This window comes from Podarcis pityusensis, assembly GCF_964106645.2.
Source record: "Podarcis pityusensis genome assembly, chromosome: 18".
NCBI classification, from domain to species: domain Eukaryota; kingdom Metazoa; phylum Chordata; class Lepidosauria; order Squamata; family Lacertidae; genus Podarcis; species Podarcis pityusensis.
Window position 1 is genome coordinate 1,114,903 of NC_138043.1, and position 27,614 is coordinate 1,142,516.

The 27,614-nt window shown below is 47.9% G+C and overlaps 3 protein-coding genes across 4 annotated transcripts in view; 2 read left to right on the top strand and 1 right to left on the bottom strand.

The window, feature by feature from the left end:
* Positions 1 to 227: 227 nt before the first annotated feature.
* LOC308467537 (vomeronasal type-2 receptor 26-like) lies at positions 228 to 5,241 on the top strand. The gene is made up of 4 exons (XM_080989336.1): positions 228 to 1,175; positions 2,291 to 2,509; positions 3,617 to 3,743; positions 3,962 to 5,241. Exons 1-4 carry the CDS (start codon positions 681 to 683, stop codon positions 4,870 to 4,872), a joined length of 1,752 nt encoding a protein of 583 aa, XP_080845462.1. The 5' UTR covers positions 228 to 680; the 3' UTR covers positions 4,873 to 5,241.
* Positions 5,242 to 11,883: 6,642 nt separating this feature from the next.
* SIRT6 (sirtuin 6) lies at positions 11,884 to 18,185 on the bottom strand. Its single transcript, XM_080989135.1, has 8 exons — positions 18,046 to 18,185; positions 16,153 to 16,280; positions 15,829 to 16,011; positions 15,513 to 15,572; positions 14,297 to 14,392; positions 13,952 to 14,032; positions 13,183 to 13,306; positions 11,884 to 12,270 (listed from the first exon to the last, which is right to left on the bottom strand). Exons 1-8 carry the CDS (start codon positions 18,109 to 18,111, stop codon positions 11,974 to 11,976), a joined length of 1,035 nt encoding a protein of 344 aa, XP_080845261.1. The 5' UTR covers positions 18,112 to 18,185; the 3' UTR covers positions 11,884 to 11,973.
* ANKRD24 (ankyrin repeat domain 24) overlaps positions 18,091 to 27,614 on the top strand; it is a 31,373-nt gene continuing 21,849 nt past the window's right edge. The window contains exons 1-5 of one of the 2 annotated variants that reach the window (XM_080988783.1): positions 18,091 to 18,180; positions 19,203 to 19,461; positions 21,246 to 21,301; positions 26,232 to 26,362; positions 27,419 to 27,507. In XM_080988783.1, coding sequence (XP_080844909.1) covers positions 21,266 to 21,301; positions 26,232 to 26,362; positions 27,419 to 27,507 — 256 coding nt within the window. In that variant the 5' untranslated portion in view covers positions 18,091 to 18,180; positions 19,203 to 19,461; positions 21,246 to 21,265. Of the gene's footprint in view, positions 18,181 to 19,202; positions 19,462 to 21,245; positions 21,302 to 21,626; positions 22,032 to 26,231; positions 26,363 to 27,418; positions 27,508 to 27,614 lie in introns of those variants that run through there. The other variant, XM_080988782.1, reaches the window with a different exon arrangement.

Here is a 27,614-nt window from a genome sequence, read left to right on the forward strand (position 1 = left end):
AACCTGCAGAAATAGCACATCCTGGAAATGATCTCTTTCAGCTTCTGCCTTCTGGAAGAAGGTACAGTGTTATAAAAACTAGGACTAGCCGCCTGAGAAACAGTTTCTATCCAAATGCAATTTTGGTTTTAAACACAGTGTAAGGTAGTCTTTATGTGAGTATATTGTATTCACTTATGGGGTATCAGAGTTTTTAGAGGGCTAACCAGGCTGGGATAGCAGGCTTGTGGGTTTTTGAATGTCTGATGTAGAATTTTTCGGTTTCGTTGTTCTGTATGGGACAATGACAATAAAGATTATCGTATCGGAAATAAAGCCATTCCTTCTTTCAGCTCGGTTACGGCTCACCCAAACTGGGATTTGCATCTCCTTCTTTCCATCGCATCGACCCCAACGAGATCCTTCAGTTCGGGGGTTTAGTTTCGCTATTCCTGCATTTCCGCTGGAATTGGGTGGGACTCATCACTTCGGAGGATGACAGCGGCGAAATTTTCATCCGGACTTTGGCGCTGCTCCTGGCCCGGAACGACATCTGCGTGGCGTTCACGGAAAAGGCTGTGCCAGAAACCCACGTCATTTTGCCGCATTTGAAACAATGGGCGAAACAAGTTTCAAAGGTTTACAAGAGTGAGGCTCAGACGGTGGTTTTCTTTGTAGACGCCAATTCCATCAGATATTTAATGGCGCCCATCACCCAACTGATGAAAAGCAAGGGGACCTCAGCTGGGAAGGTTTGGATCCTGACATCCCGGTGGGATTTTGCTGCTGTGAGATCCGCCAGAACGTTTAAGTATCTGAAACATTTCCATGGGTCCATTTTCTTCAAAATCCGCACGAGAAAAGTGCCTGGGTTCGACAAATTTCTCTCTGCTTTAGATCCATACCGGTCTCCGGAAGACATCTTTCTCCGTGGCTGGTGGGAAGTGGTATTTGACTGTAAATTTCTGAAACCGGACCAGAACGTTTCGAAGAACCAGCGGAACTGCACAGGCCAGGAAAAACCAGAGGATCTCCCAACCTTTGTGTTTTCAAAGAAGATGACTGGGTACAGTTACAGCATCTACAACGCTGTCTATTCTATGGCCCACGCATTGCATGACGCCATGTATTCAACTGGATCCAAACTTGCAATGGTGCCACGCGGCAAGAGACTTCTGACTCTCCAGCCTTGGCAGGTAACGTCTTCGCAGAATCAGGTACAGGTGTGTTCCCCACTTCCGCACGATCGACTCGTGTGCAACTGCGTATCCGCGTGGCGCCAGGAAACCATCAAATCGTTGGGTTTGAACCTGGAAATGGCAAGAGAGTTGGCTCATGAGAAGACCCTCTCTGGAGTCCCGAGAAGATGTCAGTGAGGGTCAAGGAAGTTCCAAAGAGCCCAGAGGCGCCATGGGGCTTTTTCTGAAAGGCTGCTCAGTCTCCCCACCTGGACCAGATATCTGACCTTCACTTGAATTCGAGTCACAGCAATCTTTTCTCTTTAAGACAAACAGAGGGCAGGTCCAAAGTCAACTCATCACAATGGTTGTCTCACAATATGTCTCCAGACCGGTTTCACAACCGCAACTTGACAAACCTCTTTCATTTCACTTCTGATTAAATTTCCAAAAGTTCTACGTAAAAACTCCAACACCTATTTTAAACATTATCAACTTCCCACCACATTTTCCATGTTTTTCTTGTCCACCCCCTGCTTTGCCGAACCCTGTCTCCCCTATTTTTAAAATACATAGCCGTAAGGCAATAATCTTTCATCGTTCTGTCGCTCATAGTTCAAAACCCGCTCACAGATTCTTCATGCTGTAGTATTTCTTCAAATAACCTGGGAAAAAATGCTTCAATTGTTCAAAAAAATAAAGCAACCATCAAAACACCAATAATCTCATTTTAGCTGTTAGCTTTGTTGATTCGACATAGTCCATAGTCCTTTGCTGATCTGTTCTTCTCTACTGGGAACTTTTTCCATTTCTGAGCATAAAGAATCCTAGCTCCTGTAGTTATATACATAAACAACTTAACCATCTTCTTTGCAATTTCTATCCCAATAATCCTTAGAAGAAAAGCTTCAGGAGTGTTTGTTGTTGCTGTTTTTTGTATATTCGGTTCAAACATCTTTTTTAGCTAATCACATATCATTTCCCCAAATACCCTCGCTTTTTTACAAGTCCCCCGCATATGGGGGAAAAAGAGAACCATCTCTTTGCACTTCCAGCGGTTATTAGAAACCTTCTTATACATTTTAGATAATTTATCAGGTGTTACAAATACTATCACATTTCTTTAATTTCAGATTCTGGCCTCTTTGAGCAAGATTCGGTTTAACAACACAGCTGGAGATGAGATATATTTTACGGAACGTGACAAGAGACCGGCAGCCTATGATATTCTGAACGGCGTCTTCTTCCCCAACGGATCGTGGGCCGAAGTGAAAGTTGGAGGTTTGGATCCTCGCGCAGCTCCAGGAGAGGACTTCAGCATTAACCCCGATGCAATCGTGTGGGTTACTCAGGTGCAGACAATCTGAATACTCCATATTCACGTCCAATTCTTAGGTTGGCGCAGACAGAAGACAAGAGCATGTCAACTTGCTATCAAACCCCTTGCTTGAAAAATTGCTGCCAAATCCTTTGGCAATGTAACAGCATCCTTTGCCGAATCAAACCAATGGCTTTATTTAGTTGAAAGTTTTTGACTAAATATTGACTATTGCACTAGATTCCATTCTCCGTAACGTAGCTAGCATTCATCCTTCTCTTCCCGTTTCTACTGATAATACATTTTTAGCTCTTACTCTGGTTATTTCTTGCTTAGATTGTTGGAATCCCCTTTGGGTTGGTTCCCCACAAACTCAAGTTAATTCTCTCATTTTCATACAAAAGGCTGCAATGGGTATCACTTCCTTGGTGTGTCAATTGTACCATGCTTCCATGTGACAGCCCTTCAGATATTTGAAGATATATCTCCTCTCAGCCTCCTCTTTTACAGGCTAAACATTCTCAACTCCTTCAACCGTTCCTCATCAGGCATGGCTTCCAGACCCTTGACCATCTCGGTCACCATTCTCTGCCCACCTTCCAGCTTGTCAACATCCTTCTTAAATTGTGGTGTCCAGAACTGGACACAGTATTCCAGGTGTGGCCTGACCCAGACAGAATAAATTGGGACTATGACTTCCCTTGATTTGGACACTCGACTTCTGTTGATGCAGTCCAGAACTGCAATAGCTGTTTTGGCTAGCTGGTTTTATTATATGCAATGAAATGACTTCTGAATCATGCATGTTAAAATTATTAATTTGTATTGTATTGTTCATATTTTAATACTCTGTTGGAAGCCGCCCAGAGTGGCTGAGGAAACCCAGCCAGATGGGCTGGGTATAAATAATAAATTCTATTCTATTGCTTAGTTCTGTACAGAGCTATGTGCATAGATGACACTATATAAATTATTATTATTAAGAGATCTGGGTTTCTATTTTTGTGGTGCCAAATAACTTACCAACATGTTTCCCTCACCCCACAAGTTGTCCACCTGTTATCAGCAAGACGGAAGTTCTTTGAAGTAGCAAGAGAGAAACGTTCATCTCATGGAGCAATGTTATTTTTTTCCATTTTAGAAGACCCCATTCTCCAGGTGTGTAGAAAGTTGCCCTCCGGGACAGAGCAGAAAAGTTCTAGAGGGGAGGCTGGTTTGCTGCTACGAATGTGTCTCTTGCCCAGAAGGGACCTTCTCTAACCAGACAGGTAGGTCCAACTTAGACACCCAAATCAAAGTGCGGAAGTTGTTTAGACAAGAGTGGCTTGGAGAGAGACAGAAACCTGGGGCGAGGGGAAGAAGAATAATTTAAGGGATAAGGTTTCCAGGAATGTTTGGGTGAATGACGCCATCTCATTGGGTCAATAACACAAAAAGAAACTTCATTGCATGTGTGAAGTATCTCAGTTCTGTTTCTTTGTACCAGACGCAGTTCACTGCACCAAGTGCCCCGAAGATCAATACCCAAACAAAAACCAAGACCAGTGTATTTACAAGAAGACCAACTTCCTCTCTTACCAGGATGTTCTTGGGATGGTTTTAGCTTCTCTGGCTCTCCTGCTGTTCCTCGCAACCTCCCTAGTGCTGGCGATCTTCATCCAACAACGCGACACACCCATCGTCAAAGCCAACAACCGAGACCTCACCTACGTCCTCCTCGCCTCCCTCCTGCTCTGCTTCCTCTGCCCCTTCCTCTTCATCGGCCGTCCCAAGAAGACCATCTGCCTTCTCCGTCAAATGGCTTTCGGCACCGTTTTCTCTGTTGCCGTCTCTTCCGTACTGGCAAAAACCATCACGGTCGTCCTGGCCTTCGTGGCCACCCAGCCGGGAAACGTCGCGAGGAAGCTTTTGCGGAGACAACCGGCCAATTCCATTGTGGTGGCCTGCCCGTTTATCCAAGCCGTTATCTGCACCGTCTGGCTCGCAACTTCTCCGCCATTCCCAAATCTGGACTTCCATTCCACGCCGGGAGAGATTGTAGCCGAATGCAACGAAGGTTCGGCCGCCATGTTTTGCACCGTCCTTAGTTACCTGGGTTTCCTAGCCCTCGTCAGCTTCCTGGTGGCTTTCTTCGCCAGAAAGTTGCCCAATAGTTTCAACGAAGCCAAGCTCATCACCTTCAGCATGTTGGTCTTTTGCAGCGTTTGGGTTTCCTTTGTCCCAACCTACCTGAGCACCAAAGGAAAGTTCATGGTGGCCGTGGAGATCTTCTCCATCTTGGCTTCCGGCGCTGGTCTCCTGGGTTGCGTTTTCTTCCCCAAATGTTACATTATTCTCCTGAGGCCTCACCTCAACAGCAAAGATCATCTGGTTAGGAAAAAGGGTAAGGTAATTTAACAGGATTTTAAAGTTAAATTATTCTGTACAGTAAATAAATAAATTCCATTCCGTATCTGGTTTTTTCTGACTATTGTGCCGCTGTTTATTAGTGTTGTGGTTTTCTTGGAGTTGAGAGGAAGCTGATTGCTGCTATTTGAGTTAAGATAGGGGGACCATTTAATATTTACAGCTATATATTCTATCTTTAAAAAAGATCTAGCCAAAAAAAGATAGCCACGTATTTCCATGCTTTGCTAAATGTTCCTTCTTCCTCTCGAATCATCCAGTTTGTTGGAAATAAAATTGAAAAGCCGGGAAAGGCCATTTAAAAAATAAATAAATCAACTCTGTTGTGGTGTTTCAAAAGTGGGGAACTAGGAAAATAAAGCAGCAACAAGAGGGAAACCTTGGATGCTTTGAGAACAAAATGCGGGAAATCAGTTTCTGGAAACATTGTATTCAATTTGTTTTAATCTGTGGCTGATTTGGAAAAATCAATAAAATCGATTTGGCAAAAATATATATATTGTTTGCTGATATCATATGCACACCCCCCCGCAACATTTCTCCCGTGAAAAGAGGGACGTCCTATTCCATCCCCTCCTTGTTTCCTTGACATCTGGTGGAAGGGAGTTCCACAGGGAGGGCACCACCACTGAGAAGACTCTCTGCCTGGTTCTCTGTAACTTTGCTTCTTGCAGGGAGGGAACCACCAGAAGGCCCTCAGGAGATGGACCCAGGTGTCCAGACTGGACGAAGAGGATGGAGATGCTCCTTCAGGTCTACTGGGCCATTTGGGGCTTTGAAGGTCAGCACCAACACTTTGAATTGTGCTTGGAAACGTCCTGGGAGCCAATGTAGGTCTTTCAAGACCGGTGTTATGTGGTCTCCACTCCCAGTCCCCAGTCTAGCTGCTGCATTCTGGATTAGTTGCAGTTTCCGGGTCACCTTCAAATGGAGCCCCAAGCAGAGCACGTTTACTTTACCACCTGCTAACAGGAACAAATTCCATTTGAATAGCCACATTGTTCCTCGTTAGTCTTCCACCAGATTAAAAATGGGCTCACGCACCTCCATTTGCAACTCTGAAATAAGCATCTGGTGCTATTGATGCACATCTGGTGATGTTGAAACAGTCAGTAGATCCTGTTACAAAATACTGATTTGTTATCTGGAAACCTGTTAAGAAATCCTTGGGTTTGCAGTAACGTGTCAGCATCTTAAGCATGATTTTATCAAGACTTTTCATAGAATCGGAAGGGACCGATTCTCTTCTCTTCCCCTTCGCTTCTTATTTCACAGCTCTCAGATCGAGCAGAAATAACCTCCTGGAAACAGACCGGGTAGAGCAACATCTTCTTCATTCTTCCTTTTAAGCAATAAAAAATAATTGAGCATCTATTTGGCTGCTTTGAGTGAATATTTGCATAGAGCCAAGGCTTCTCTGCATTTGTTTGTAGGTGGTGTCCTGTTTGAGATTTTTGTTTGCACCAGCGGTCCGTACTTTGGCACTCGTACCGAGGGCCGACTGAAGCAGGGAGAGAGTTCCGCTCATACAATGAGTACACAATGTGGATGAATAGGTGGAAATAAATCAGAAATGAATTCAGTTAGGTATATGGCTTTTATAAAATTGCTCGGAGGTTTTCACTTGATGTGCTCAGTCCAGCCCCTGTCGAAAAAGGGGGAAGAGGAGGAAGCCACTATCTGATAAAGGGAAAAATGCTCTATAGGTGGTACCTGACACCCAGTAAAATTGGCTAACATGTACAAGAGAGGGTCCAAAATGTGTTGGAAATGTGAAGAAGAGATCAAGGGAACTTCCATACGTAGGTGGTGGCAGTGTAAATATGCCCAGAAATATTGGGGAATAGTTTTAGGTAAAGGAAAAGGGACCCCTGGCCATTAGGTCCAGTCGTGGCCGACTCTGGAGTTGCGGCGCTCATCTCGCTTTACTGGCCGAGGGAGCCGGCGTCCAGCTTCCAGGTCATGTGGCCAGCAGGACTAAGCCGCTTCTGGCGAACCAGAGCAGCGCACGGAAACGCCGTTGACCTTCCCGCCAGAGTGGTACCTATTTATCTACTTGCACTTTGACGTGCTTTCAAACTGCTCGGTGGGCAGGAGTGGCCTCTCTGTGGCCCCTCTACCCCTATTCTACCTCTGAGACCCCTCTACCATTTTCATAGCTCTGTAGCCACTCTACCCCTTGTCTACCTTTGAGACCCCTCTACCCTTTTCATAGTTCTGTGGCCCCTCTACCCCATTCTACCTCTGTGACCCCTCCACCCCTTTCATAGCTCTGTGGCCCCTCTACCCTATTCTGTCTCTGTGGCACCTCTACCCTTTTCATAGCTCTATGGCCCCTCTACCCTTTTCATAGCTCTATGGCCCCTCTACCCCTTTTCTACCACTGAGGCCCCTCTACGCCTTTCCATAGGTCTGTGGCTCCTCTAACCCTATTCTACCTCTGAGACCCCTCTACCCTTTTCATAGCTCTGTGGCCACTCTACCCCTTGTCTACCTTTGAGACCCCTCTACCCTTTTCATAGTTCTGTGGCCCCTCTACCCCATTCTACCTCTGTGACCCCTCCATCCCTTTCATAGCTCTGTGGCCCCTCTACCCTATTCTGTCTCTGTGGCACCTCTACCCTTTTCATAGCTCTATGGCCCCTCTACGCCTTTCATAGCTCTATGGCCCCTCTACCCTATTCTACCTCTGAGACCCCTCTACCCTTTTCATAGCTCTGTGGCCCCTCTACCCTATTCTGTCTCTGTGCCACATCTACCCTTTTCATAGCTCTATGGCCCCTCTACGCCTTTCATAGCTCTATGGCCCCTCTACCCTATTCTACCTCTGAGGCCCCTCTACGCCTTTCCATAGGTCTGTGGCCCCTTTACCCTATTCTACCTCTGAGACCCCTCTATCATTTTCATAGCTCTGTGGCCCCCTCTACCCCTATTCTACCTCTGAGACCCCCTCTACCCTTTTCATAGCTCTATGGCCCCTCTACCCTATTCTACCTCTGTGACCCCTCTACATTTTTCCTAGCTCTGTGGCCCCACTATCCCTATTCTACCTCTGAGACCCCTCTCCCCTTTTCATAGCTCTGTGGTCCCTCTACCCCTAGTCTACCCCTGTGACACCTCTACACTTTTCATAGCTCTGTGGCCCCCCTACCCCCTCGTCTACCTCTGAGACCCCTCTATCCTTTTCCTAGCTCTGTGCCCTCTCTGCCCCTAGTCTACCCCCTGTGACACCTCTATACTTTTCCTAGCTCTGTGGCCCCTCTACCCTTTCCTGCCTCTGAGACCCCTCTACCCTTTTCATAGCTCTGTGGCCCCTCTGCCCCTATTCTACCTCTGAGACCCCTCTACCCTTTTCATAGTTCTGTGGTCCCTCTACCCCTGTCCTGCCTCTGAGACCCCTCTACACTTTTCATAGCTCTGTGGTCCCTCTACCCCTTTCCTACTTCTGGGACCCCTCTAATCTTTTCATAGCTCTATGGCCCCCACTATCCCTATTCTACCTCTGAGACCCCTCTCCCCTTTTCATAGCTCTGTGGCCCCTCTACCCCTAGTCTAACCCTGTGACACCTCTACACTTTTCATAGCTCTGTGGCCCCTCTACCCCCTCGTCTACCTCTGAGATCCCTCTATACTTTTCCTAGCTCTGTGGCCTCTCTGCCCCTAGTCTACCCCCTGTGACACCTCTATACTTTTCCTAGCTCTGTGGCCCCTCTACCCCAGTCTACCCCTGTGACACCTCTATACTTTTCATAGCTCTGTGGCCCCCTTTCCTACCTCTGAGACCCCTCTATACTTTTCATAGCTCTGTGGTCCCTCTATGTGGCATATGAGACCACAGAGCTATGAAAAGAGTAGAGGGGTCTCAGAGGTAGAATGGGGTAGAGGAGCCACAGAGCTATGAAAAGTGTAGAGGGGTTTCAGAGATAGGAAAGGGGCAGAAGGGCCACAGAGCTCTACCCCTTTCCTACCTCTGAGACCCCTCTACCCTTTCCTACCTCTATACTCTCTTACAGCTCTTTCCCTACCCAGAACCCCTCAGTATTTCACCCTGCGTGCGTGTGTCACTCTTCCCTTTTCCTCTCTCCCTCTCCCTTCCGTCTCCACCCCTCTTTCCGCTCCCTCCTCCCCTCTCTACTGCTCCTCTCTGTCCGGGCCGCTCTAGCCCTCTCCCTCTCTCCTTTCCCCCTCCTTCCGGCTTCCCCCTCCTCCCTCGCATCCGGTCTTTTTTTTGTTTTGGTCCGGTTCCTTTTCCCTTCCGGCCTCCTCCCTCTCCCCTCGACAGAAAGGTTCCGGCTGCTTTCCTTTCCTTCCCTTCCCAAGCTTGGCTGCTGAGGACGTTTCGCGACTTGCTGCTGCTGCGAGCGAGCGAGCGTGCGCGCGGCCGCGGGGAGGCGGAGGCGCGCCAACATGGCGGCGGGGGGCGGCAGCAGCGGCGGCGGGCCCAGGATGGGGGGAGCGGCGCCCCCCGCCTCGGAGAAGCTCTCCGTCCACGTAAATCTCACCCCCCCCACAGAGGAGTGGGGCCTTTAACACCCCCCCACAAAAAGACACCCCCCAATATGGGGTGGGGTCTCCTTTTGGGGGTCCCCCCTTTCCTGCAAGGGGGGGCTGAATAGGCACAGAGACACGCCCCCTCTGCCCTCCTGCAGCTCTTGCTAGGGAAAAGACAACACCCCCCCCCCCGAAAAAAGGAAGGCTAAATCGTCAGGCATTGGCAGGAAAAGACCTGAACACCAAAATTGCCCCCACCCACGAGGTACAGTGGTACCTCGGGTTAAGTACTTAATTCGTTCCGGAGGTCCGTTCTTAATCTGAAACTGTTCTTAACCTGAAGCACCACTTTAGCTAATGGGGCCTCCTGCTGCTGCTGCACCGCCGGAGCACAATTTCTGTTCTCATCCTGAAGCAAAGTTCTTAACCTGAAGCACTATTTCTGGGTTAGCGGAGTCTGTAACCTGAAGCGTATGTAACCCGAGGTACCACTGTACTGGAAGTTGGAAACAAAAGAACAATGCCTGTCTGTGGACAAACACCAGCTCCCTAAGCCTGAAAGCGACCCCCCCCCCCCATTCAACCAGGTTCAATATTCTGCAATTTTGTCCCCCCTCTTTTAGCCACTGAAAACTAATTATATATATATGTATATATAACATACAATAAAACAACCACTGATTATCACTGCTGTGAGTTTTTAATGATGAAGCAAAAAATAATATTCAACAAATGCTTTCTAGACTTTCAGAAAGCGAAGAAACCTGGTCCCTTCAAGTCCAGCCGAGGGCAAGACGTTCAATCTTCCGAGGGTAAAAGCGCGCCTGTATTTTAGAATAGCTAGGTTTTGTAGATAGGGTGCCGGAGTGTCGAAATGGGTAGGTGGAAAATAGCCATGCCATGAGCAAAATCTCCTTATTGTGGCCTAGTTGTTCTGACGCTTGATATCATTTAGGCGCCGACAAATTAGACTGCTTGCTTTACCAAAACCCAAAGCGAGTAGCTGTTGTGGTGATAAACCAGCAGAGTGAATTTTCTGATGGACCATTTTAGTCCAGGCGCTTTTGGGATCTTGCAGCACTCGGGATATTAGACCGGGGGATTTGAGTTTAGGCAAAGCCAATAGTTCTGTCCCATGGACTGCAAGAAGAAGTGCTGGAGGAGACTCTTGAGAGTCCCATGGACTGCAAGAAGATCCAACCTCTCCATTCTGAAGGAAATCAGCCCTGAGGGCTCACTGGAAGGACAGATCCTGAAGCTGAGGCTCCAGTACTTTGGCCACCTCATGAGAAGAGAAGACTCCCTGGAAAAGACCCTGATGCTGGGAAAGATGGAGGGCACAAGGAGAAGGGGACGACGGAGGACGAGATGGTGGGACAGTGTTCTCAAAGCTACCAGCATGAGTTTGACCAAACTGCGGGAGGCAGTGGAAGACAGGAGGGCCTGGCGTGCTCTGGTCCAGGGGGTCACAAAGAGTCAGACATGACTAAACGACTAAACAACAACAAATAGTTCAGTGCCCCCCTCCCTATTTGTGGCTGCACCCAGGGAAAGGAAGCGTTTTGGAGGAGCAGAGGTCTGAGACTCCAGGGGCAACAGCAACTGCAGAGAGACCAGCTGCAAAAGTTGCAGAGAGCAAAGGAAAACTGGCCCTGTCCTTTGCTCCCTTTGCGCATCGTTTGTCAAAGTAATTGCTGCAATGACTGCAGCTTCTATAATTGCAGAGGGGAGATTAACGACGACCCACAGCACTGAGCTCTTTTGCTCCCCGAGCTCGCTTTCCAAGTAAGATGTGCAAACATGTTTGCACAACCACACCTGGGCCAGGTTCCGATTGTTTGTTGGGCAGAGAGGCGGTTTCGGAAGAATCGTAATTAATAAGAATCCCAAAGTGGTTTGCTCGCCAAGGGAAAGCAGGGAAACTTTATTCTGAGCACCAAGCCCCCAGAGTGGCTGGGTCAACCCGGTCAGATGAGTGCCATCGTATAATAAATAATAACAATAACAACATACCTTGGGTTAAGGCTTCAAAGAACCATTGACATGACCAAAAATTCATGTAGCAGACCCAGTAACTCGAGGAAAATTGCTTCTGGGAAATCATCATTTATAATTTCACTGATTCTTCCACTCCTATTATAGTGCTTATTTTGGATTAGAGATGGACAAATTTGCCACTTTTGGTTTGCTCACTTCCCCTGAACTTAAGTTCCATTCTTCAGGAATTTGGCAATTTGTTTTTATTTTTAACTTTGTGAAAACCCGCCAGCATTTTAGTATGTGTTTCCCCTTTTTTGTCCGTATGCGGATGAAACGTCTCCACTGGCGCGGGAAGGAGGGTGGAGAATGTGCGGGGAAAAGACCCCAGAGTGGGAAATTGTGGCTGCCTCGTTAGGTACAAATGAGGTCTTGGAAGCGATCTCGTGGGGACGGAACGTGCCTGGAGCGTTCAAGTAGACTTGTGAAAAGGAGACAAACTTTCCCACGGTGGGGGGAAAAAACCCACATAAACAAGGAGGGATGGTCTTTTGAAAAGTCCTATATACAAGTAAAAAAAATGTTTCTAAGACAGACGACCTGGACGAACGTGCGCAGGATCCATCAGGTGGGCAGAGGCTCCAATTTCAAACGCTTGGCTACGACGCGGTCGCTGTCCGGAGTCGCACAGGGCTCCTGTTTCGGAGAGGCGCCGTCCTCCGGGTTGTCCCCCGGGGGCTCCGCCTTGGTCAGGAACTTAAAGTCCGTGCCGGGCTTGGCGAATGCTTTGGTCTCAGCGAGTTCTGCGCTCTCCACCACCAGCGGCCTAGTCCACTCGGGGATCTCCAAGCCGAGGTGTTTCATGAGCTTTGCCATGACGTCGTCCACATAGCCGTGGATCCGCAGGTCAGCGTGCTTGTCCTGAAGGGGAGAGAAAGAGAGAGAGGTGGGGAACGGGGGTTGGCAGCGCCGAGGCGGCCTATGAAGCAGGGTGGATGAAAATCAATGGATTTTTTAAAAAAATAAATAAATTCAAAAATGGATTTTTAAAAATTTTAATTGGATTTTTTTTCATTTAAATTGGATTTTTTTTCATTTAAATCAGTTTTTTTTCATTTAAATCAGAATTTTTAAATTTAAATCAGAATTTTTAAAATTTAAATCGGATTTGATTTAAATCGGATTTTTAAAATGAAATGCTTTATTGGAGAGGGAGGAATCTTTCTAAAGATTTTCTATTTAAGTTACATTATAGACCAAAGGCTATTCGTCAGGAAATAAGGATTTGTTTTAAGTTTCCCATGTGTGCCTAAACTCAGTCTAGGTTTTTATTTTTTTGAAAATTGTTTAACCGCATCAGTAAACAAACATGGATACATACGCTATAACGTCATTGTTTTAGTTAAATAAATTGTTTAAATTGCTATTAAGGAAATGGTTATTTGTCTCCTTCCTATAAAGTGCAGCAGAAAAGTTAACTTATTAAACCTCACCATAATTTCGTAATTACCGGTCTATGTATTTCTAATAGTATAACCAAATCAGTAATTTTGGATACAACTGTAAAAACTACTCTGGTTGTAAATATTAAGATGATACCAGCAAGGCCGAGTCTTTCTGTAAAATAAAATAAAATGATTTAAATCAAGTCTTACTGACTAGTGATTTAAATCGTGATAACCAAATTCGTGATTTAAATCGTGACAACTAGACATTCTGTTTCGCCGACCGCAACCTTGGTTTAAGGAGGCATTTGGCACCTAGCTGATATATTTGAGTTTCTAAGACTGGTTGCAGTTCCTGAGCTGCCGGTGAGGCCCGAATTGGACTCACGTGCTTTGTTGGCTGCAAATTCACAATCACCAGTTTCCCTCCCTTCTTCTTGGTCAACAGAGGAAGGTCTCCACTGGGCTTGATTTGCAGGGACGTCCCCAGAGTGATGGACAAATCGGCTCTCCTGCAGGGGACAAAATAAATAAATAAAAATAAAATAAATTCTACTTTCCTGGGCTCCATGATCACTGCAGATGGTGACAGCAGCCACGCCTGCTTCTTGGGAGAAAAGCAACGACAAACCTAGACAGCATCTTCAAAAGCAGAGACATCACCTTGCCAACAAAGGTCCGTATAGTTAAAGCTCTGGTTTTCCCAGTAGTGATGTATGGAAGTGAGAGCTGGACCATCAAGAAGGCTGATTGCCGAAGAACGGATGCTTTTGAATTCTGGTGCTGGAGGAGACTCTTGAGAGTCCCATGGACTGCAAGAAGATCAAACCTCTCCATTCTGAAGGAAATCAGCCCTGAGTGCTGACTGGAAGGACAGATCCTGAAGCTGAGGCTCCAAGACTTTGGCCACCTCAGGAGAAGAGAAGACTCCCTGGAAAAGACCCTGATGTTGGGAAAGATGGAGGGCGCAAGGAGAAGGGGATGATTGAGGGCCAGATGGTGGGACAGTGTTCTCGAAGAGACCAGCATGAGTTTGACCAAACTGAGGGAGGCAGTGGAAGACAGAAGTGCCTGGCGTGCTCTGGTCCAGGGGGTCACAAAGAGGCGGACATGACTAAACGACTAAACAACAAATAAAATAAATAAAGTACCCTTACCTGCTCGCTTCACTTGCCAGATTGAGGTCCCGGTCAGGCAGGGAATCTTCCCAGTCCAAGATGGTGTCCATTAGCTTCCCTCTTTTGAGAAAAAGCGGGGTTGGGGTGGGGAGAGTTTTAGATGGATAAACAAAAACAAGAAACACAAACTTGTGGGTTTCATTTGAAATGCTTAATTCTATTCAGCTAGGTGCGAAACCCCAGACATGCACGGCAAGTTCCGAAGAGTTTCTTGCTGCTAGAGAACAACCCCATGGTATAACTCGCAAGGTGGTCAAAATTTTGTGTGGCGGCTATTAAAATACGACACACAATTACTAGCCCGAACCTTCCCCCCCCACGTACCTGCAGGACCGAAGGCCTCTGCGCTTGGAGACTTCGCACAGCCGGCCGGTGGGCTTCAGGCCCATGGTGCCCACCACGGCGTCCCTCACATACTGCCTTAAAGACAAACACACAGAGGGAGGAGTGGAGGTTTCCTGGGAGCAAGCGGGGAGCAGAGTCATGCCATGAGAAGAGGAATCCCTGCCCTCTTCGATCCACCGCTTGCCCCTGCAATTCAGAACTTGCAGCAAAGGTCCATTCCAGTCGGGGGGTTTTCCTCCCTGACCCACCCACCCACCTTTCCAGGCCAACTGTTTGGGATGGCAACTGTCCTACCAGTTCCCAAAACACCCGGGCTGGCGAGAGCTGCATTTCGGCTGCCAGATGTGGCCTCCCAGGCACCGCCAAACTACAACTCCCACCAGGCCCCCTGCACGGAAGCACGATCGACGGCTGGGGATGGTGGGAGTTGTGATTCAGCAGCATCTTAAAGGTAAAGGTAAAGGGACCCCTGACCATTAGGTCCAGTCGTGGCTGACTCTGGGGTTGCAGCGCTCTTCTCGCTTTACTGGCCGAGGGAGCCGGCGTACAGCTTCCGGGTCATGTGGCCAGCAGGACTAAGCCGCTTCTGGCGAACCAGAGCAGCACACGCCGTTTACCTTCCCGCCGGAGTGGTACCTATTGATCTACTTGCACTTTGATGTGCTTTTGAACTGCTAGGTTGGCAGGAGCAGGGACCGAGCAACAGGAGCTCACTCCGTCACGGGGATTCGAACCGCTGACCTTCTGATCGGCAAGTCCAAGGCTCTGTGGTTTAACCCACAGCGCCACCCGCGTCCCTCCGCAACTGTCCTACCAGTTCCCAAAACACCCGGGCTGGCGAGAGCTGCCTTTGGGTTGGCAGATGTGACCTTCCAGGCACCGCCAAACTACAACTCCCACCAGGCCCCCTGCATGGAAGCATGATCGACGGCTGGGGATGGTGGGAGTTGTGATTCAGCAGCGTCTTGGGCAGCGGCAAAAAGGTTCCCCACTGCTGCATTAAGGCCCCAAATACTGCGGCCTTTCCTCCCCCCCACCCGACCTCAGTCGTTTTGATTCCCCCTTTCCCTGCTGTGCCACATCCTCGCATTTAATTTTGCAACGGAGGCAGCTGGAACCAGGGGGAGGAATCTCCCTGCCACCACCACCACCCACAGGAAGCCGAGGGACCCACATCGCCGGAGAGGGTACCTACTTTCCACATTTCATGCATTCCTCCACAAACATGTTCCCGTGCAACTCCGCCAACTTGTCCCTGCGGAAGAGGAGAAAAGAGAGGGTGTGGAACTTTGACAGCTTGATGCTGTAAAAGGACCTGAGATCAGACCAGAGGCTTTGCTTTTTTTAATGTGCATGGAATTGCAGAATCGTGGAGCACGGCATTCATGACAGATAGCTTGGACCTGCGACCCACAGATCGACAGTCTCATGCTCTGCCCCCTGAGCTGTCCCAGAGCTTAACGAAAGCGATTTCTTCACATGGCACAAAGCCACAGGAAGCGTCCCCTTACCTGGGGAACCCCGAGCGTACGTGGAGACCGTCCACGTTCTGGCTGACCAGGAACCGCAGGACGCCGGCTCTCTGCATCCCCAAGAGGGCCATGTGGGTCGTGGACGGCCGCGCGTTCTCAAAGGTGGTGTCGAACTTCGGGGACAGACCCCGCTCCTCCATGGTCCAGACGCCATTGGGGCCTCTGCAGGGAACAGGGGGGCAAATCTTTACCTGACAGAAGGGCTGCTACCCAGGATCTTCATGGGTGACCCATAACAAATCAGCGGCCTTGGAGGGGGGCGTAGGGGGTTCCCAAGTCCCAAATACCCGTCGCTCCACTCACCTGAAGTCTGGGATTCCCGAAGACGTGCTGATGCCAGCCCCGGTGTGGAAAACCACGTTGGAAGCCTCCCGGATCAAGAGGGCCAGCTGGGCGACTTTCCTGTCCAGCTCGTCCGGAGGGTCAAAAAACTGAATGGGAGGTTGGGGGGGGGGAAGAGAAACAGAGGAAGCGCAGTATAGGTCAGCTGGGAAAGTTGCAGTTATTCTCCTCTGTTTATTTATATAATCTGCCTTTTCCCCATCAGGGACTCTACATGGGGCTACCTTTGAAGGTGACCCGAAAACTGCAACTAATCCAGAATGCGGCAGCCAGACTGGGGACTGGGAGTGGAGACCATGTAACTCCGGTCTTGAAAGACCTACATTGGCTCCCGGGACGTTTCTGGGCACAATTCAAAGTGTTGGTGCTGACCTTGAAAGCCCTAAATGGCCTAGTATCCCTGAAGGAGCGTCTCCACCCCAGAAACCGGGGTCCATCTCCTGAGGGCCTTCTGCCGGTTCCCTCCCTGCGAGAAGTGAGGCTGCAGGGAACCAGACAGAGGGCCTTCTCGGTGGTGGTGCCCTCCCATCAGATGTTAAGGAAATAAACAACTACCTGACTTTTAGGAGACACCTGAAGGCAGCCCTGTTGAGGGAAGCTTTTAATGTTTAATAGACTACTGTCTATTAATAATATTTTTAATATTCTGTTGGGAGCCGCCCAGAGTGGCTGGCAAAACCCAGCCAGATGGGCAGGGTAAAGGTAAAGGGACCCCTGGCCATTAGGTCCAGTCGCGGCCGACTCTGGGGTTGCGGCGCTCATCTCGCTTTACTGGCCGAGGGAGCCGGCGTATAGCTTCTGGGTCATGTGGCCAGCAGGACTAAGTAAGCCGCTTCTGGCGAACCAGAGCAGCGCACGGAAACGCCGTTTACCTTCCCGCCGGAGCGGTGCCTATTTATATACTTGCACTGGTGTGCTTTCAAACTGCTAGGTTGGCAGGAGCAGGGACCGAGCAACGGGAGCTCACTCCGTCACGGGGATTTGAACCGCCAACCTTCTGATCGGCAAGTCAGGGTCAGAGAGGGGAATAAAGGAAAATGACTCTACCAATATCAGATATATAGTATTCTGCTTTAATCCCCTACAAGAATGTAAACTGTGCTTTGGAGAATGTATCATTTTTCGCTGTACCTAAATGTATCATTTTTGCTGTATCTTTCTCATTGACTTTAAGAATGTATCTGAATGCATCTTTACTAAAATGTATTTTTCCTCAATAAGCCGTACTATGCTGTACTTTTCTGAATGTATAATTATTTTAAAAATAAATGGAAATAAAAAAGAATAAATGAAATGAAACGAGTGAATTTAATAAAAATAAAATAAACGGAAATAAAAATGAAAAATGGAACGAATAGAAACAAATGGAAATTAATGGAAATAAAAAGAAAAAGAATGAAACGAAACGAACGAATGAACGGAAAATAAAAATAAAATACATGGAAATAATAATAATAAAAAAGACTGAATGAAATGAATAAATGAATGACTATGAAATGAAATACAGTAAAGCAAAACAGTTTGGAAATATAAATGAATGAAACAATAAATAATAAATAAATAAATAAAATAAGAATAATAAATAAATAATAAAACAAAACAATAATAAATTAAAAAAAATAATAAAAACAATAAAATAATAAAAACTGTGAACTGAGCGGAGGAAATCCAGAGGCGGGAGGGGGAGGAGGAGGGAATCCCCAACATCCGGGTCCTTCCCGTTCTGCCTCCACATCCGGGTCTTTTCCCTCAGGCGCCCTCCTCGCCCCCCCCCGCGCGCAGTCCAATGGGGGAGGGAGGGGGAGTCTCGGTATCCATGGCAACCCCTTCCCCCCCCCCGTCCCCTCCGCTCACCTCCGGGAGGCCGCACTTGCCCTTGTCCGAGTACGGCGACAGCCCCGCCGCGTAGTTGGCCGACATCCCCTCGCCGGCTGTTCCCCCTTCCCCTCTGCCAATAAAGTTTCGCCGCCGCTTGTTGAGGAGCTTCCGGTAAGGACTGCTCGCCGGAAGGGGCGTGTCCGAAAAAGGAGCCAGCCGTGAAGCCTCCTTCTGCGCACGCGCGGTTTTTCGTCTCCATGCTCGTTTCGGAAGGAGGAGGCCGGTGGCGCCATCTTGGTTCCTGGCAAATGGAGCCGCTTCCTGGTTTAGCGCCAGCGCCATCTAGCGGGCGCCATCGTAGCTGCACCGTTTGTTTCTTGCAGAGCTGTCCAAATGCTATTTATTCTGTTACGTTGTGAGATATATTTTGAGTGGGTTTTTTAAAAAAATTCTGCAATATGTTCGGTTCTGTTTTACATGCCACCTGGATGACTTTTGGTTTTAAATCAACAGCACGATGCATGTCATTAATTGCCAAATCGTATTATGTAGTGTTATTAATTGCTCCATCGTTATAATCCCTGCAATTAAAAAGCGGAATTAGTTGCCGTAAACATGAATCAGAATTAAATAAGAGGCAGCATAGATGCAATGGAAGATGTCTTTTGCATATATACACAGAAGCATTGTACACAGTTCAATACATTAGCAGGGTTTTAAGATTGCTTGTAATTTTGTTATGAATGTATAATAATAATAATAATAAAATTTTATTTATATCCCGCCCTCCCCAGCAGAAGGCGGGCTCAGAGCGGCTAACAACAGTAAAAATAACACAGCTTAATAAAATCACATTTTAAATCGGTTTTTAAAATAGGTTTTAAATTTAATAATGGACGTGCAGTATGTCGATAAATAATAGAACCATGGAAGGGACTAGAGAGATGTTAATTTGCATTGTTTTATTTGTTTTTGTGTTTGGAAAATTAATAAAATGTTGTTACAAAAAAAAAAAAAATGTTCAAATACCTTCATGTCTCAGAACCCTGTGTTACCCGAAAGCTGACAACCCTGCCTTTTAAAAACCCTAATTGTTTTCCCTTCCTGACCCCCTCTTATTTCCTTTTTAATGGAGTGACGAGGCTGCTCCTAAGCTCCTGCTTAGGCTGGGATGGTAACCTTACCTGTTACAGGTGGTAACTCAATTCCGCTGGCAGGAGAGGCCGTTCCCCCGGGATCCGCCGCTCATTGGCGGGGACGACGTCCAGCTGCTGCGAAAAAGGACCCCGATATGTCGAAACTGCTTTTCAGCCAGGCTCCCGTAAGGAGATCCCTCCGGTCTTGTTTTTCCCTGTCTCTTGCCTTCGTGGAAGGAGCACAAGGCGCTTGCAAAGTCGACGTACGGAGGGGGAGACTGAGGCAAAGGGCTGCCCCACCGGGAGACCACCTACCGTAAGTTTTGCAAAAGGAAATGGGAGAGGAAAAAGGGGTCCAGGAGATGGATTAGGCCACAGAGCCATCTATCTCAGCAGCCTCTCTGTGCAGAGGTCCGCCTTTAGAGGGAAATTCGCACACAACTCTCTCCTCCAGCAACTGGTACCCAGAAGCAATTTATTTCTCCCAACAGCGGAGGAGAAACCATAAAATTGAAGACAGCCTTTTCTTTCTCTGGGAATTTGTCTGGCCCTCGTTTGAAGCTGTTGGCCACGGCTGCGTCTTGTGGCAATGAGTTCCATGGTTTGCCCAAAGATGCCTTTCCCTTTGGACAGCCCTGAATGGTCCAGCTTCAGGAATAGGACGTCCCTATTTTCAGGGGAGAAACGTTGGAGGGCATGGAATAGGACGTCCCTATTTTCAGGAGAGAAACGTTGGAGGGGATGGAATAGGACGTCCCTATTTTCAGGGGAGAAACGTTGGAGGGGATGGAATAGGACGTCCCTATTTTCAGGGGAGAAACGTTGGAGGGGATGGAATAGGACGTCCCTAATTTCAGGGGAGAAACGTTGGAGGGGATGGAATAGGACGTCCCTAATTTCAGGGGAGAAATGTTGGAGGGGATGGAAGGGAATCTTCCCCCCCCCCAGGACTCGAACCCACCACCCTCGGATGAAGCATCTTGTCCTCTACCAACTGAGCTACCCAATATTCATGTTGTGACCTTTGCTAATAAGAGTTGTTGCAGACGCTCAATCGCTTCCGTTGCCTTTCCAGCTCTGCAAGATTCTTCTTAGAGCCCGGCTTACTCTCAGAAGCTACAGGGAATTCCCAGCCCCCTGTTGGCTGTTGCATTATCCCATGTGGAGCGGAGTTCCCCTGGATAAACCAATCAAATTGCAAAGCAGTGCAGCGTTCATCTCTTTCCCCTAGCGGGGCGCAAAGACGCCCTCTAATTAGGCCACACGGGGATGGGGAACAGGCCGGGCCGGCCGTATCCAGAGAACCAAGTCCTGGTTTTGCATCCCAAGTGGGATGGATCCCCCAAGCAACCACCTGCTTCTGGGCCTTGGGTGCGAAACACAAAAGGCCTTGGAGCTGAGATCACAATTCTGCTAGGATTAGTCCTAGGTGGAATCTACAGCCGTATATTTAAAAAACCTGCTTTTTTGGGGGGGAAAGTTTTGAAAAAGACGTCGTATTTTGCATAGCTCGCTGTTGCCATCTAGTGCTGCCTTTGTATATAGCACTTTAACAACAACAACAACAACAACATCATCATAATAATAATTTTAAACATTTTGTTTGCAGCTGAGTCCCCTAGCGTATAAAAGCCGTAAACAGCTTTGGATCCAAATACCTCCAAGAGCATCCATCTCAGACCCTACGATTGGCAGACGGTTCCTTCTTAGTGGTGTCCCCTCTGGAGCTGCCACAGAGAAGGCCCTGCCCTCTCCCCTGAGCTTCTGAGGGCAGCATGAGCAGCCGCGAGGGTCTCTTCTAACCCTTTTAATACCAGTTATCCAGGGCCCAATGATAATAATAAGGTTATTATTTATACCCTGCCCATACAATCTTGGCTGTATCAAAATATGGGATTTTAATGGAACCCTGCCTTTGGGGGCAGATGGAGGCTTGGGGTTGTCTCCAAGGGCAGCCCAGCAATCCAGCTGGGATGTTTGCAGACGAGGGGGGGCAGGTTATTTCTGTCCCAAAGGCGGCATGCTTAACTCGAAGACCCTTGGACTTATTTCTGAAGAAATACCCTACATTTTTAAGATCTTTTAATCTGTCTGTTTCAGAAATCAAGAACACAGCTGAGATGAAGAGTCTCAAGGCCAGGTTTAAGAAGTCTGATGTGAGTTGTTGTTATTGAAAATGCATCTCTGGGTTATTTGTGGGGAATAGGAATTTGTTCATTCTCCCCAAAAAATATAGTCCAGCCCCCCACAAGGTCTGAGGGACAGTGGACCGGCTCCCTGCTGGAAAAGTCTGCTGACCCCTGGACTGGAAGCTCTCTGTCTTATCCGGATTGAACTTCAGTTCAGGCAAGTAAGCCTGGGGAACCACCTGCTACTAGATAGAACCTCTCTGTCTTATCCGGATTGAACTTCAGTTCAGACAAGTAAGCCTGGGGAACCACCTGCTACTAGATAGAACCTCTTTGTCTTATCTGGAATGAACTTCAGTCCAGGCAAGCAAGCCTGGGGAACCACCTGCTACTGGATAGTTGATCCCTGCGGTCCCTTTGGAAGGATTCCGGTCGCCGTGGGGTTTTTAGGACCTTGCAGGGCGGGAGGGAACCGGGTTGCCTTCTCCTGCCGCTGGGGGGAGACGCTTCCCTCCTCCTCCTCCTCCTCCTCCTCGTCCTCCTCCTCCCTTGGCCTCTGATCTGCTGCTGCAAGCCGGCTTTGCTGCCCGTTATCCCAGCATCAGGACCGCTCGCCAGCATCCTTCATCTTCCCCTGCATCCCTCATCCCTGGTCCTTCCTCCTGCGCCGCCGGCTGAGATCGGATGGATGGCTACCCGATACTTCCTGGGAGGGACGATGAAGCAAATTTGCTTCTGCGCTGCCTCCTCCTTCGCGGTAGGCTCCCCCCCCCCCACATTCTGCATTTTTTGGGTACCCCCCCCCGATCCTCCTCCCTTTTCTCCCCCTCCGATGACCCCCCCCCCCGCAATTGCACCATCTCCTCTGTCCTCGTCTGGAGCCGAATGATCACCGTCGCATTTTATCTATTCGTTTTTTGGTGAAAGAGGCTGCCTTGGGGGAGCGGGGTGGGGTGGGGTGGAATTCAGCCTTTAGGGAGATGCACTCTGTACATGCTCTGTGGTGGTGGGGCTAGACACACACAGATGTGCTGTGTAATGTTGCTTTCCCCCCATGAACAGAACCTTAGCAAGGGAAAGAAAGGAATAGGGGTGGTGTTTTTTGTGTGATTTCTGTTTTTTGGCAGGGAAGATAGAGTTGAATTTGTCCCTTATTCCTTGTCCCAATAGTCCCTGAATATATATTCCTTGTCCCAGTATTTCCTGAATATATATTCCTTGTCCCAATATTCCCTGAATATATATTCCTTGTTCCAGTATTCCCTGAATAAATCCTTCTTTGTTGCATTGGGCAAACGGCCAATTTTCTTCATCCTCATCCACTGAAGAAGTCGGGGACGTATAATTCTCTCTCTCTCTCTCCCTTTTTCTCTCGTTTAATTTAATTCGTTACAGTCCAATTTTAGCTTTCCTTGCTTTCCAGGGATAATCTCCCCCCCTCCCTCCCCACATTTTACAACAACCCTGTGAGGCTGAGAGATGGGGACCGGCCCAAAGGTCACCTTAGGGAGCCTGACGGCTGAGCCGGAATTCGAACCCGCGTCTCGCTGGTTTCCATCTTCTACCTACATTATCAAATCTCTTCCATTATTAAATCTACCTGTTTTATTTCTTTTGAAACCCAATAATGCGCCCTTTTTGGCATTCCTTTTCTCCATTTGCAACACCCCTGACTTCCACCCGCAAGTCCTTTTTCACCTTTCCAAGGATAGACACCTGAGATATAACTTTGAACGCAGATCAATTGATTCCTTATTTCAGTTACAGCCAAGTTACCCCATGGAAGGAAAAACATTCTCCTTCTATTTCCCAGTGTCTGCTGTCTCTCTTACCTTTTTAGCTAACACCCAGAAAAAGAGGATGCGTGATGGGAAAAGAGGTCCCATGATGGCTGGGTCATGACCCACTAGAACCGTAAAGTTGGGAGCAGGGGGTCCCTCAAAGGTCATCCATCCCAACCCCGCTGTGGTGCAGGAATCTCAGCAAAAGGGTTTTTATTATTGCATTTGTAATTTTTTGCTGGAAGCCGCCCAGAGTGGCTGGGGAAACCCAGCCAGATGGGCGGGGTATAAATAAATAAATGATGACCCAGAGCCCTGAATCAGGTTTTATTCTCCCCCCCCCAAAAAAAAATTATTAGTTTTCCAAATTTATAACAAACAAATATAAAAAAAAAAAAATCAACAAACAGACATTTATCTTAACTGTAATAATTTCATTTTTGTTAATATTGTTAGGTGACTTCCTGGAGTCCCCCTGGCTGAGTTTCCATATAAATCATTGTAGCAGTTTTCCAAAACTATTTTCACATAAAATTTACTTGGTCAATTAAAATATTTATTCCTTTTCGTTTTAACTTTTACCATAGTATTCTACAACATCACAAATTTAAGTCCTAGGCCAACCTGATACTCGCGAGTAATTCTGTTTAAATTATCTTAACATATTTAGCTAAATAATCTTTAAATTTCTTCCATTCCTCTTGATACTCCTCCTCCTTCTGGTTGCAGATTCTTCTGGCCAGGTCTGCTAGCTCCTAAAAGCCCATCATCTTCATCTGCCATTCCTCCACTGTTGGGACTTCTTGTAATTTCCAATTTTTGGCCAACAAAATTCTAGCTGCAGTTGTGGCACACTGACATCTTTCTTGGGCAATTCTGGGTTTTATTCTTGCTCCGGCTGCATATTTCGCAGTGCGGTCCCCCCGCCTCTCCTTGCCCCTTCCCTGGCAGAGTAGGGGGGGGAAAGCGTTAAGACTGGCCCGCCTCGCAAGGTGGTCGTTATTGTAAGGAGACTTGCGCGAGAAGAGAGAACCGTTTCTCTAAAAGCTCTGCAAAAGGGGGTTTGTAGCTTGCCAGAATCTGCCCTCTGCCATTGCAGTGAACCCCCCCAAACCGGTCCACACTTTCCACGTTCTTGGGAGGGCAAGGCATCCTAAGTTTTCCCTTCTACGACGGTTGTCCTTCTCCCAAACTCCTTGGAAGCCGGCTGATGGGATCCTCTAATCTGACCTAGTTTGCAAGCCCTGGCTTAGGATATTTTAAGGACACGAACCCCCCCCTCTCTGGAGGCCTGCAACTCCCCTGCTTGCCGGATGCTCGCCATTGAGACAGCAGCTCTCAGACATCGCTGGTCCCTGCCGTCTCCCCCCGCCCCATAAATCGACAGAGGAAAGGAAATAATAATATTAATAATAATTTATTACTTATATCCCACCCATCCGGCTGCGTTTCTCCAGCCACTCTGGGCGGCTCCCAACAGAATATTAAAAACATGATTAAAAACTTCCCTAAACAGGGCTGCCTTCAGATGTCTTCTAAAAGTCAGGTAGTTCTTTCTCTCCTTGACATCTGATGGGCAGGTGCCACCACCGAGAAGGCCCTCTGCCTGGTTCCCTGTAACCTCACTTCTCGCAGGGAGGGAACCGCCAGAAGGCCCTCGGGAGATGGACTCCGGTGTCCGGGGTGGAGACACTCCTTCAGGGATACTGGGCTATTTAGGGCTTTAAAGGTCAGCACCAACCCTTTGAATTGTGCTCGGAAACGTCCTGGGAGCCAAAGTAGGTCTTTCAGGACCGGTGTTATATGGCCTCCATTCCCAGTCCCCAGTCTGGCTGCCTCATTCTGGATTAGTTGCAGTCTAATAGGGACGTCCTATTCCATCCCCTCCAACGTTTCTCCCCTGAAAATAGGCACGCCCTATTCCATCCCCTCCAACTTTTCTTCCCTGAAAAGAGGGACGTCCTATTCCATCCCCTCCAACTTTTCTCCCCTGAAAATAGGAACGTCCTAAGGAAAAGCGGGACATTCTGGGATCAGATCAGAAACTGGGACGGCTTCTGTAAATCTGGTACCCTCCTTAGAAAACAGAGACACTCACAGAGGGTGTGAGTTGAGCAGGGAAGAAGAAAAAAACTCTCAAATCTGTCTTTGTGCAAGGAAGCATTTATATTTTCCCTTATGGAGCGAGTCGAGGCAATCCCTGTATCCTCAACCTGTGGGTCCCCCGATGTTGTTGAACTACAACTCCCATCACCCCTAGCTAGCAAGGCCAGAGCTCAGGGATGATGGGAGTTGTAGTCCAACAACATCTGGGGACCCACAGGTTGAGAACCGCTAAGCTAACCAACACGGTGCCCTACGGATGCTAGGCTCCGGCTGCCTTCATCCCTGATCTTCGGCCGCGCCGGGTGCTGGGAGTTGTAGCGTAGCACAGAGGACATTTCAGCACCCCACAGCCCAGGGGTTTGTGTGCATTTTATGGGAGGGGAAAAGCTGATTTAGAGATTCCTCTGGCCAGTCTACTTGGAAAGCTTTTGCCATCTCCTGAGGTCAAACGACCTTGTCCTGGGCGCCTGGCCTTCGAAAACCAGGTCCTTTCGGATTAACCAACGTTGCCGTGGAAACCAGGTGATTTCCGGGGAATACGAGTGATTAATCCGCAATCTGGAGGCCAGGAGGATTCTGCAAAGCATAGCAGCCTTTTCTTTAAAACTATGTGTTTTAGCATTCTTTTTAGTTCCTCCTAGATCAGTGATGGCCAAACTTGCATCTTTCCTGCTTATTCCCAAATGCATATTTCCCTGCTGTTCCCCGTTCAAATCTTCCTTGCGTCGTGTTTATTTAGCTTTTTAATATGATTTTTACTAATTTCTTTTTTAACACAATAACAAAACAAATAAATCCTTTGCTCTGCTGAGCTCTTGACTTCCCTCCATCCCTTCAACCGGTTTTTAAATGTTTAAAACGACTCTTTGTCTGCAAAACATTCCCAGTCCTGCCTAAAACCTGCCTCTTCTCCAGCTCTGCTTTCCACGGTTCAATTTCCATTTCCATTGTTAAATTTGCCAGTTTGGCACGCTCCGCAAACCTCTCATTCTAGGCGTGTTGATCCAAACGGCGCTTGACCTTTTTGCTGTTTTTTCCCTCTTCCTTTTCCTTTTTTTTTGGGTTTACAGAGCCAGGACTGGAGCAAAAATGACGAGAAACTCCTGCAGGCGGTGGAATACAATGACGCCGACCGGGTCTCCTCGCTCCTCGTCCGAAAGGGCCTTGTCCCCACCAAGCTGGACTCGGAAGGAAAATCGGCGTAAGCCCAAATAACCTGAATTTCACAATCAGTCAGTCAGTTTTATTGCACATAGCCAAAGGCTGCCGCAACGCACACAGAAACATTCAACAATTAAAAGAAAATATGCTCGATTAATACAAAAAACAATTATATTATCAAGAGCCATAGCTGTCAACTTTCCCCCTTTCTTGCGAGGAATCCTATTCGGAATAAGGGAATTTCCCTTAAAGCAAAAGGGAAACATTGACAGCTATTGATTCAAGACATTACCTACTCTGAACAGAGCTTTGAAAGGACCTTAATAGACAGGTTAAGATATTAAACAGTAAATTTATAGGCTAAAATCACCACATGTTAAAAAATAATGTTAATTAATGCAATGTGCAATTATATTCGGAGTTTGGTGATAAAGATAGAATATAGCTTAGGGTCAAATAAATTCATCTCCTTTACAGTTGGTGGCTATATAATTTACTCTAATTTTCCTAGCGGCAGTTGCAAAGAGTGCTACACGCCAGGTCACATACTTATCTATGTCTGCGAGGAGATATAAAATCATGTCACAGAGTTGGGAAATCGCACGGCCGAAAGGGGCCCGATGCGAGTCTCGAACCCATGGCCCTCAGACAAAGCGTCTCCTGATCTACCGACTGAGCCATTGTGAATTCGTGCAATTAATTTCAGAGTTGTAGAATTGGAAGGGGTCCCCCTGGGGTCCTCCAGCCTGACCCCCTGCACCTGCTTAATCTCAAGTGGCGGGGATTTCCAAAGTTCTAAACTGCTAAGTTTATTTATTTGTATTTATTTAAATTGGTGAGCTTCATCCGGTGACCCCCCAGGAAATCCCACCGCCCACCCCACAACTGTCCACTAGGAGACCACTGCTGTCAAGCAATGCCCCGGGGGCTTCTAAACCCTCGATCCGCCGGGTGCTTAGGCCACTGGTTCATCTGACCCCGAGGTCCCTGGATAAACAGGGAAATCCTAGAATCATATAGTCGGGCCCTCATGAGTCATCTAGTCCAACCCCTCGCGATGTGGGAATCGCAGATCAAGTGTCGGTCTGTTCCGCAGGTTCCACCTGGCTGCGACGAAAGGGAACACAGATTGCCTGGAAGTCATGCTGGCGCACGGAGCGGACGCCATGACGACCGACGGCTCAGGTGGGTTTAGGGTGCAAAAGCTATTATTATGGAGGTTGAATCCTGACAAGACAGAAGGACTGTTTTGGGGGACAGGGGGCGGGCAGGTGTGGGGGACTCCCTGGTCC

Bases quoted from the DNA above. Each gene is read 5' to 3' on its own strand.
- LOC308467537 (XM_080989336.1), top strand. From the start codon at position 681: ATGGCGCCCATCACCCAACTGATGAAAAGCAAGGGGACCTCAGCTGGG. The intron at 1,176-2,290 runs GTAACGTCTTCG...CTTTAATTTCAG, and splicing joins TGACTCTCCAGCCTTGGCAG to ATTCTGGCCTCTTTGAGCAA. The intron at 2,510-3,616 runs GTGCAGACAATC...TTTCCATTTTAG, and splicing joins CAATCGTGTGGGTTACTCAG to AAGACCCCATTCTCCAGGTG.
- SIRT6 (XM_080989135.1), bottom strand. From the start codon at position 18,111: ATGTCGGCCAACTACGCGGCGGGGCTGTCGCCGTACTCGGACAAGGGC. The intron at 15,573-15,828 runs GTAAGGGGACGC...CCTCTTCCGCAG, and splicing joins GTACGCTCGGGGTTCCCCAG to GGACAAGTTGGCGGAGTTGC. The intron at 14,393-15,512 runs GTAGGTACCCTC...TTTGTCTTTAAG, and splicing joins GAATGCATGAAATGTGGAAA to GCAGTATGTGAGGGACGCCG.